Genomic DNA, 11775 nt, shown 5'->3' with positions numbered 1-11775 from the left:
GAACCACAAGTCATGCTCTGCAACCGAACCTGACTTATGTCAACGCGAAAGGGCGAGAGCCAATAGAAACTCGAGGAAATCAATAAAAGAACCACCTCCAGTCGCTGATTGGATGCCGTTCATAACAATCATTAAGAGAGGGCGCAGGGAAAAAAACAATGTTTTTTTCCGCCAGCACGAACGTCTCATTAATAAAATTCAAATTCCAAAATAAATGCACCATTTAACAGCCTTTACTAGAATAGAATAGAATAGAATAGAATAGAATAGAATAGAATAGAATAGAATAGAATAGAAAAGAATAGTGTTTATTGTCATTGATATCAACATTGTTTGCTACGAGATTAGAGATGCCACTCCAGGGTAAGAATAGAATAGAATAGAATAGAATAGAATAGAATAGAATAGAATAGAATAGAATATACTTTATTGTCATTGATATAAACAGAGTGAAACATTGTATGCAACGAGATTAGACATGTGACTCCAGGGTAAGAATAGAATAGAATAGAATAGAATAGAATAGAATAGAATAGAAGTATTTATCATCATTAATATAAACGTGGTAAAACATTGTATGCAAGGAGATGTGACATGGCACTCCAGGGTGAGAATAGAATAGAATAGAATAGAATAGAATAGAATAGAATAGAATAGAATAGAATAGAATAGAATAAGTAGGGTCGCGGGAATGTAGTCTCAAAATGTACTTTACTTGGAAGCAAAATCACATAAATTGTTATTGTTAAGTATTTGTATATTTTATTGCAGCATGGTATCCCAACAATCAAAGATCTCACCCAAACTCTCACTACATCAACAAAAAAGCTTGGTAAATTGTGTCTCTATACAAGGTGCAACTCATTGATTAAAAGATTAAACAACTGATGGGAAATCAAAGTAATCACAACAAGTTCTTACAATCAGTAATTGTTCAGCACATTAGAAATGAGAATAATAGGCAAACATCGTCTGAGCTGATGAAAACTGTATATGACAACAAAAAAACAGAGCCTTGGGTGAATAAATTCCACCATCATATAGATATGAAGTGATAAATCTAGTTGCAAAGATCTGGTTGATTGTGTAGTACAGGGGTCTCCAACCCATTTTCTAGGTACTCTTTGTTGACAATTATTGCAAATGTTTGCTATCCATTTCTAAAAAAACGTTTTTACAATGTTATCATTAGTGGGTTCATACTTGGATATGGGGTTTAAATAGACTTAGTCACCCCCCCCCCCCAAAAAAAAATCACAATGACCCAGCTTATTTTCAGAAGTGGTCCACAGGCACCTCAGCAGACCTTAGGGGGCACCCTGGTGCCCGAAGGCACCACGTTGGAGTCTTATGATCAAATGTGTATTTACTTTAAAGCAATTATCATTATTATCATTGTTATGATAATAATAACAATATTATTATTATTTGTATTAGTATTATTATTAGTATCAGTATTATTTTTAGTATTGTTATTATTATTATTGTTATTATTATCATATTGTTATTATTATTATTATTATTATTATTTTTATCCATCCACCGATCTATTATCCATGCCTCACTAGGGTCCCGGGGGTGGGCAGGGGACACCCTGAGCTGGTTGCCAGCCGGTCGCAAGGCACACAGGGACAGACAACTCACTCACTTATTACCCAAGCAGGCATAGAGAGAACATGCAAACTCCGCACGGGGAGCCTGCGGTAGCTGGAATCAAACCCCGAACCTCTGCACCGTGGGTCTGCGCGCTAACCACCCATCCGCCGTGCCGCCATTATTATTATTATTATTATTATTATTATTACTATTATTATTATTATTTAACTTTTTAGTACAAAAATCCCAACAAAAATGTTACCCAAACGCTCACACTCATTACCGCTACGCTAAAATGATCTCACATCATACAAACAACATGAGTCATACATTGATTGTTGAGAATATTTATTTGGTAGCATAAATAAACAGAAGTTCATTAATATTTCATCCTGATTGAATTTGTTTTGTGACTATATCAAGATGATTTAATCAAAGGTTTACTTTGAACTAACAGTTATTCAATGTGATTTTTTTGTGTATTTTTTTATTTACAGTACTACAAGTGGATAATGTTGTTTGGGAAAAGGAGACCAAGAAAAGCTTTAGCTAATCCCTTTAGGCCTTTTCCTCCCAAGTTTTCAATTTTCCAGTCAATTTAACATAGTTTAAGTGCAGTGTTCCCTCTAAGCTGCGAGGGTGCGCAATTGCGCACTGCTCGCACATTCTCAGCGCACAAGAAAATCTAGCCAGCGCACAAAAATAAGGGCTCGAAATTACTCATTAAGAAGCGACTTAAGTCAAAGTTACAGTGCATGAAGGCAAAAATACACGGGTTCCCCTGACGTTGTGTTCTAAATGCGGTATTTTGAAGTTGAGTAGAAGTAGAACAAAGTTGAATAAAGTTAGTAGAGTTTGTCGAGAACCGGCTTCTTCGGCTCAGCTCACTAAAAAGAACCGGCTCTTTCGGATCCTAAACGGCTCTTCAGGTTGTTTTCGTTTCTTTAATCCCAACATGACCAAATATTATGTAAAATTATGCGTAAACTGACTTAAAGGAAGGGGGAATAGAACAAAAAAGAAAAAAATACCAAAACGAAAAAGTAGTGAAAAGCTGAGAAAAAAAGAAACAAAAGGAAGAGAAAAAAAGACGGAACAATTTAGAAAAAAAGCAAAAAAAAAGAAAAGAAATTAGAATAAATTTTAAAAAGTCGAAAAAAAACACGGAAAAAAGAAGAAAAAGTTTGTGTTGCATTCAAATAATTTCCAATTATATCAAGTGAATCTTGTTGCCAACATTGTACTTCCACTAAAAAATGTGATTAAGTACAGTTCTGTATCTTATAACCGACTAAATAAGCCCCCCAAAATGTTAATATTATGCGACAAAATATATCAGGAAATAAAAAGAAATGGATATCTTGTGAAAGAATTGTAAGAACAAACGACATTTGTAGGCCGTACAGCCTTTGTAATAGTACATGAGTCAATTCATTCAAAAGAGAAAAATAATTTTGAATTGCCGGAAACTCAGCAAAATGTAACTTGATGTCGAGTTTTGGACATGTTTGATAATCAATTATCTTGCCACACTTGGGATTATGGTTGCTCACTGTTGTTTCAAGCGTTGCTCACCGACTGTGTGTGAACGTTCAGACCCGTAAGGGAAATTACAGGGAACATTGTTTAAGTGTAACCTCCTTTTTGAATGAAAGAGGGGAGCCAAATGTCAAGAAAACCACAACATACATAATTTACAATTAATACAATTCAACGCTAGGTGGCAGTAAATCGTTTGAGAAAACAAAGATGTCCCGCCCCTAAAAGCTTTGCAGGAAGTTGTGCAAGACATCCAGCTAGTTACAATGGCGCCTCTAGATCTGGATAAATATGCGGAGATCGCAAAGCAGTGCAAATACCTTCCAGAAAATGATCTAAAGGTAAACACAACACAATAGGATCATTCCCAGTAAATGGAACTAGTACACGTGCCATCAGATTCGTAAGATTGTGTGTAAAACGTGAAATTTACTGATGTTAGCTTATGCTAGCTAGTGGCGTTTAGCATTCTTGATTCTATGCGGCGAGGAAGTTAGATTTGAAATCAGCGAGGTTGCAGTGTCTCTTATCAAATATTGGAAATTGATGCCTTTATATTTGCATATTTATTAAGATCCTACGATTCAAATTTGGGAGTGTTGAATTGACTAGAATAACCGCAAATTTGAGGTAGCTGACTGCACGTCAAAGATGTATGCATTTAACTTGTATTTATTAGTAACGACCCAAGTCTTTTTCTTGATATGCAGTTATGCAATGCAACTGTCAGTTATTAATTAAGTTTTTGAAATCGCACTCCCCATCATGAGCTGTCGCTGCGTAATTAGGCACTTGGGACTCTCCATTGCATGCAGAAACAATCGTGCTTTTATGCAGTTAAAATAATAAATCTATTTTGTCAATCTTTTATCTTCACAATAATTATCCTGTAATGCAATTAATAAGAAATGTATATTTTTCAAAATCTGCATTGCGCTGCCGCATATAAATGTTATTTATATATATATAAATTTTTTAAATCCTGTCTTAAACATTGTTTTTGAGACCGTGCTTGTCAAATATTTACTTCAAATATCTTCCTATAACAATCTGTTCACTCCACTCCCAATTTGAGAGGGTCTGCTTCAAGTTTTGTAATTAAGTATGTACCCAATGATTTGCTTTACATTCACCATGTCTAGATTAATGTCACACACCAAGTGTTATGGAATAAAACCAACAGCTATTATTCTACAGTGGAACCTCGGTTCTCGACCATAATCCGTTCCAGAACCCTGTTTGAAAACCGATTTGGTCGATCACCGAAAATCGTTTTTGCCATTAAAAGTAATGTAAAATCATTTTAATCCGTTCCAAATCCTTGAAGGCATACCATGAACGTAAACATGAAGCTAACCCAGGCTAATCGTACGTTCGCGTTATCGTAATCTTCCCTACGAAAGAATACGCTAACATGAACGTGTAAAAATAAAAAAATCAGGTCGTTTACACGTCATTTAGCACCGGGGTCTCCACAACAAGTGGTGAGCGGTTAAAGGATAAAGAAAAGATTTATGAATAGGATTTCTTACCTTTGTGGTGGTCTGCAGAAGCCATGCTCTATTCCCTCGAAAGAAGGGAAACTCGCGCATCTTCTTCATATTTTGCTATTATTTCTTTCTTAAATGTAATAGTTGTACGCACTACTCTTCTTTTTTCACCTGTAGCAACTTTGCTGCTTGCACCGACCTTCTTCCGAGGCATAATTAGGGGTTAAAACACTCCGTTCACTGATATTAAAAACGAAAGCAAAAAGAAGTGCGCGGTCACGTGACAACAGTTCTTCACGAGGGGTGGGGGCAATCTACACCCGTACGCCGCTCAGCATCGCCCCTAGCGTACCGGCGTTTGAACTCCGATTTTTTGAACGAAAAGCGAAGCAAGAATTTCTCGAAATTTGGGGTCGAGAACCGATTTGTTCGAACTGAGAGGCGTTCGAAAACCGAGGTTCCACTGTACTTAAGTTGTATTCATTTCTATACCCCTTAATCACAAAGGGTCTCAAATTTCTCATTACTTTCACTGTGGCTTGTGCATTACCGGATTTCAATAGTGTTTACTGTATAAAAGCTGTATTTGTAATCGTACATGGCTACTACTTGATAATAACTCGGTATGCTTCATATTGTTTTGGAAAAATGTTCTGTACGGTATAAATATTTTGTAGGTACTTAATGGCAATATGAATTGATGTAATTCCTAACTTTACCCTTTGTACAGTATTTGATTTATTGTTGTTGTTTTAATCATACACAGCGATTATGTGACTACGTGTGCGATCTTCTGCTGGAAGAGTCGAACGTTCAACCTGTTTCTACTCCAGTTACAGTATGTGGGGACATTCACGGCCAGGTGATATTTTCAGACCCAAAATGCAAATGCATTAACAAATGTAGTTGTTTTTTTGTTTTTCTGTTATTTTTTTGTGATCTTTCATTTTTAAATCCAGAGGTTGGGCCAGTACCTTGTTTAGCAGATTTCACATTAATTTAAAATAATACAATCTTGGTCAGTTGACACATAGACGTCTTTTGCAGGAATTGCTGACTAATTAAATGGTGGAGAAATAAATGGCTGGCTCTCTCTCCTTAATGATTAGAAAATTGGGGTAATGGGCATTATTATTTTTTTGTTTATTTAAAGAATTTGTTTTTTTAAAGAGTGAATTGATGTGTGAGGTTTTGTGGCAATGCTGGCAACATCCTTTTCTAACATATTTCTCCCCTTTGTTCTAGTTTTATGATCTTTGTGAACTTTTTAGAACGGGTGGGCAAGTTCCAGACACAAATTACATATTTATGGTTTGTAAATAATTTATATTGGTCTTGATTAAAACATTTTGGGAGAGGGAGCCAGCTTTATGTTCTATGTTTATTATGTTTAGGGAGACTTCGTTGACAGAGGATACTACAGTTTGGAGACGTTTACTTACCTGCTGGTGCTGAAAGCCAAATGGCCAGACCGTATCACTCTTTTACGTGGAAATCACGAGAGCAGACAGATTACTCAAGTTTATGGTTTTTATGGTGAGATAAATTTACTCAAAATTTGTCACTGCGAGAAATTACATTATTACCCCGTTGCACCATTTTAACACTACCGGCGTTGTTTGTCATTTTTGAATTTGTTTCAACAGATGAGTGCCAGACCAAATATGGTAACGCTAATGCCTGGCGTTATTGCACCAAAGTGTTCGACATGTTAACGGTGGCAGCAGTGAGTATCAAAGATAAAATTTCATTAAGTGGAATATTCCTCAAATTACCATTGGCAGTAGCCACAGTTTTGTCAGATTTGGTGGTACAGACGCTCCCCTACCTACGACCATTCGACTTACTTGAAAAGGTAGATTCGGAAAAAAATTCGGGATGTCGAAAAATATCCGGACATTTCTGCAAGTTAGATTTTGTATTGTGTGCACATTTTTCCGAGAACAGGACATTACTGTAGTGCTTCTTTCCGCCGCCACCGCCGTGTGGCCACCCAGAGAGGTCACTCAACATCCACCCGGAAGAAGAAATCTGCTTCCTCTTCCTAGTTTGTGTGTAAACATACTATACTGTATCTCCAGCCCGCTAAGAACTTTGACATTTTTATTTTTTTAATATCTCATGCATCCATTCAATATGGTTGGTGTAAAGAAGTGTGAGCTGTTTCTTTTGAAATGAAAGTGGAATAAGAAAGCTTGATGCGGTTGAGAAAAGGGTCTGAACGCTTTTTTCCGGCCACTTTTTACCACTGAGGGGGACCTCTTGAAGCGCATCTTCCAAAAGTAAGTTAAACTTAACTTTATTTATCTTAGTAAATTATTATATGAAATGTTTATTTTTAGTACAAAACAATACAGGTTACTTATACAAGCCTTTAATATACTTATATAAACCTTAAACACACAAAATATAGCACTAAAGCAACTCACAAACAAATTTAACTTACGAAGGATCGTCCGTTCGTAAGTAGGGCAGCGTCTGTATATTGAATAACGAGCCATGCAAAATAGTACACCTGAACCCCCTTTTTATAATGGCATTTCAAAACATTCAATATTGTTTCAAATTAGAGAATGGGAGTTTCTCTTGATAAACTTCCAGATGTTACTATATACATTTTGCTGTACTGCTTTTTCCGTATTCCCTGTTTTTTTTCCCAGCTAATGGATGAACAGATCCTATGTGTACACGGAGGACTCTCGCCTGACATTAAAACCTTAGATCAAATCCGAACCATCGAGCGAAACCAGGAAATCCCTCACAAAGGAGCCTTTTGTGACTTGGTTTGGTCCGACCCTGAAGACGTAGACACTTGGGCCATCAGTCCAAGAGGAGCAGGTTGGCTTTTTGGCGCTAAAGTCACAAATGAGGTAAGTTAGATCTGATGTCACACCATTTGTTGATGATTGTGTAGAAAATGATGTTAATGCTGATTACCAATTGGATTGGTGTTGGGTAGGTGGGAAAATCAAACTATTTGCTATATATTTTGCATCACTATGGTTCTCAAATTAGGTTAGTATACCCTTGGGAGAACAGGAGGGTTTCCGGTGACATTTTATCGAAAAAATAAATTTTGTTATTGTTTTCAATAATTTACCTTAGAACGACTTGCAATTTCGGTATTAATTGTATTCCTAGACTGCAAAAAGTATTCATTTTCATTCGGCAGATAATAATGCTCATGTAAGTTTTTTTTCATACTTAACTGTATTTTAAAGTTTTTTTCCATAGTAAAATAATTCAAACTTGCAAATTTGCGGTTTGAAGTTTTATTCTGCAAATCTATTAACACTAATTCTTAAACTAAATAAACTCTGAAAGAGGATAAGGGTAACACTTTCATTACAATTTTGCCCAAATTTGAAGTTGACTTTGTAGGTCACACAATTTGTAGTGATTTTTCTTTATCTTATTAAAAAACTCAAAAAGGCTGTCGTACAAAAAACAAATCTACAAAGTTTATATAATAACATAAATTGTTCTTTTTTACTATCATAAAGATAAAACTGTTTGGTCGTTTTTATACCTTCAATGGCTTTGTGCTGGTTAGGGCCGCCTGACTGAGAGAAGAGATAATCACAAGTGTCAAGACCAGAACGGAGACAGGACCCACTTGCGTTGTTTTTCTCTCAGTTTTATTGGAAGAAAGGGAAAGGGTTGCACCCACGATCGCTGAGCGCGGGAAGCAGGTCACTCTGAACGCGGAAGTGGAACTTCCGTGGCGAGCGATGGCAGTGTCGGGAACGGAAAAACGGGTCAGTAGCCAGGACAGGAGATCAAAAACGTGGTTAGGGTCGGAAACGAGTCGTAAGCCAGGAGAGGAGAGTATACTTGTTCGGGGACAAAAGAGGTCGAAAGCCGGGATGGGAGAGTATACGTGGTCAAAATCACAAACGGGTCGAAGCTTGGGGACGGACGGGAGCAAAAACAGGTGGGAGTCAGGGTCGAAAAAAAAGGCTTGCCTAGTGTTAATTGAGGTTTGCAGACGGACTGACATCAGGTGACAGAAAGGAGTGGGTAAAAATAGGGACAGGGAGCCAATCAGAGTCCGAGGCATTTGGCTCGAAAGGAGCGGGCACAGGTGAATCACATCAGTAATCATGACAACAAGGGGCTTCACACAAAATAAGCTAAATCAAAAAAATGTTTTTTTCCCCAAAAAGAAAACTTCAATGTTTTTTTCTCCTTTTTAGTTTTTCTTTTTCTCGTCTTCATTCTAAACGAAGTAGGTATATTTTTTGTATTGTTGTTGTTTTTTAATTAGTAATTTAATTAAAAAGTTAAATCATGACAGTTTTTCCATGGCTGCCTTTTTTTGCGGCATATCAAAATTTTGCTCCAATATATTGAGGTATGACATGTTTGCGTAATTTTTTTGTTGTTTTATGTTTTATTAAAATATTATTAGGACTATTTTCTCAATGAGCCCCTGCAACAAATGTCATCCATCAGTATATTTACATATTTAATGACATATCACTGAGTTACCACTTTATGCATTAAATGGTATTGTCACTTAATGTAGTGTTTTTGTTTCCCTAATATCTTGCATTTCCTTCTCTTATAAAAACTTCACAGTTCGTCCACATCAACAACTTAAAGCTGATTTGCCGGGCACATCAACTGGTCCACGAGGGTTACAAGTTCATGTTTGACGAGAAACTGGTTACGGTGTGGTCGGCCCCCAACTACTGCTATCGCTGTGGCAACATCGCCTCCATCATGGTCTTCAAAGATGCTAACACACGAGAGCCAAAGCTTTTCAGAGCAGTGCCTGATTCTGAAAGGGTCATTCCACCTCGGACAACAACACCTTATTTCTTGTAAAATAATGAAGTCGAAAATATTTAGTTTTTTGTTTTCCCAGTGCAAAGACACCAAGGAGTGTGGAGACAGCACTTGAGTCTTTTGACTTCTAGAGTAAATTTAAAGTATTGACAGTGCCAATTATTGTTTTTTTCCCCCTCTGCGTATTTAAAGCCATCTATCGTCAACTCGACTCTGAAGTCCCTTTACTCAACCTGGAAGTTTGTGAGATGGTACCTTACACGTTAGGTTTGGTCTGCACATTTAGCATTATCAATGGCATAAATTAGAGAGTCCTGTAGTTGATGGATGGAAACTCGACACAGATCAACTCGTTAATGGTAATTGCAGTCCTGTAACCTAATTCTGAATCCTGTACTCCCTATATTTTCTCCATCTGAAGTGTCTTGTAGTACACATTCACCTGACGGCTCAAAATGCAGTTAAGAATTTTGACATTTCTGCAATAAAAGAGAGCGAAAAAGAAATATGGAATACTGTACATTCATATGCACAGAAGCTTAATATAGCTACCTGAAATGCTGTTTTAGTATAGTTGTTTTTATTTTATTTTTTCCACTCAAGCAATGATGAGTTTTCCCTCTCTGCATCCGGGGTTTAAATCATACAAATATTTCACAGCTATGTACGCTGGAATCTGTGTGCTGAAGTCAACTGACTATTGTAAAATGTGCATATTTGCAGATATCTGTTTTGCTTTACAATAAAGACTTAAATGTTTGAACTAATTCCAGTTTTATTGGTTGGTAATAATCTATCTTAGTTGTGATCTCGGCATAAGAGTACACGGTAATCAAAACTGAATAAATTATGTCACAAATATTTAGCGGGCAGCACGGTGGTACAGTGGTTAGCGCGTGTGCAGCACAGTTCTGAGGTCATGAGATCGAACCTTCCTGTATGGAGTTTGCATGTTCTACCTGTGCATGTGTGGGATCGCTCTGGGCATTTCGGTTTCCTCCCACATCCCAAAAACATGCATGTCGGATTAATTCCGCCTAACCGAATTGTCCCTAGGTGTGAACAAGCGAGTGACTTGTCTGTCTCTGTGCCCTGCGACTGTCTGGCGACCAGTTCAGGGTGTTCCCTGCCCAGTGCCCGAATATAGCTGGGATGGGCTCCAGCACCCTCGCAACCCTTCTGAGGATAAGCGATGCAGATAATGGATGGATGGATAAATATTTAGCGTATGTTTGATATAAGTTGTTGCATCTGCAGACACTCAGCACAATAATACATTATATACTAAACATATTTGTTTCATAACAATGTGAAAAATCAGCTATTTGTGAATAGAACCATTTCATATATTCTTAATTGTAACCTGCCCCCCTTCACTGCATGTCACTTGTGTCGATTGTCCGAGGTCAGCTGAAATGGAATTCAGCAAAGGACAAATAGTTGGAAAATGAAAGAATGTTTATTTTATTTTTCTTTATTATGTATAGTCCATACCATGAGTTTGGACAGAAGTCCAGTTGTGTCATGTCTTCTGTCCATATTCGACTTGTAAAGCATTTCTCTATGCACGTTTTTTTTGGTTCTTGGGTGTACCCATAGCCGCAGATAGCAGATAAATATATCACCTCCCTTTGCTTAAGGGTTATTTTGTGTAAAATATAGGGACATTTTTTGACCTACGAGTATTTTAAAAATGCATGTTTATATAATAGTTTGCGTGCTTTTAACATCCTAAGACCCGAGCTTCTTGTTTAATAAGCATTTAAGTTTGCCAGGTTATAGTGTTAACGGGATTGCCACTCAACTGCCACATCAACAGAAAGTCACTTTTTGACAGGAAACACTACTTCTATGCTGATCTCCCTGTGACTATTTACTTAAAGATTACATTTCTGTCTTAATCTGGAGTTTGGTTACTTCTCCGCTGCCAATTGGTTCCAACTCCATATATTGCAGAGGCTGTTATTGAAACATAACCAGCTTAAACAATGAATCACTAAAGGTTAATTTTCTATGCAGCCATTGCAAACAAATTAGTTGCAAGTGACGTTGGGCAAAGGGCATCGTTAAGTTCCAGCAGGAACATGTTCTATTGAGAGTCCAACTGCTTTTTAAATTGTACGAATGTGCAGATGGTGTTGTTGCATTATAGCTCAACAATCTCTCCAACTATTAGTTAGTAAATATGCAAACAATTACTTACTACAAACAAAAATATGGGTGTTAGTTAAATATTTTTTTTATTTTTATGACTGATATTTAGAATATACCTAGAATAGAATATACCTTTATTGTCATTGTTACAAAATGGGTTAACATATTGTGACAACGAAATTGGGCATGCCACTCCAGTTTTACA

The 11775-nt window shown here is 36.9% G+C and overlaps 1 protein-coding gene across 1 annotated transcript; it reads left to right on the top strand.

The window, feature by feature from the left end:
- The first annotated feature begins 3346 nt into the window (after positions 1–3346).
- Positions 3347–10179, top strand: ppp6c (protein phosphatase 6, catalytic subunit). Its single transcript, XM_088336832.1, has 7 exons — positions 3347–3476; positions 5392–5487; positions 5871–5936; positions 6020–6161; positions 6272–6351; positions 7286–7495; positions 9207–10179. Exons 1-7 carry the CDS (start codon positions 3402–3404, stop codon positions 9453–9455), a joined length of 918 nt encoding a protein of 305 aa, XP_088192958.1. The 5' UTR covers positions 3347–3401; the 3' UTR covers positions 9456–10179.
- Positions 10180–11775: the final 1596 nt, after the last annotated feature.

The sequence above is a fragment of the Urocampus carinirostris genome, chromosome 5 (assembly GCF_059441175.1).
Source record: "Urocampus carinirostris isolate Australia breed hairy pipefish chromosome 5, RoL_Ucar_1.0, whole genome shotgun sequence".
Classification (NCBI taxonomy): Eukaryota; Metazoa; Chordata; class Actinopteri; order Syngnathiformes; family Syngnathidae; genus Urocampus; species Urocampus carinirostris.
This window is presented reverse-complemented; position numbering and strand designations above follow the sequence as displayed.

Coding starts and splice junctions, on each gene's coding strand:
- ppp6c (XM_088336832.1), top strand. CDS start 3,402: ATGGCGCCTCTAGATCTGGATAAATATGCGGAGATCGCAAAGCAGTGC. Junction 6,162..6,271: donor TCAAGTTTATGGTTTTTATG/GTGAGATAAATT, acceptor TTGTTTCAACAG/ATGAGTGCCAGACCAAATAT. Junction 7,496..9,206: donor GCGCTAAAGTCACAAATGAG/GTAAGTTAGATC, acceptor AAAACTTCACAG/TTCGTCCACATCAACAACTT.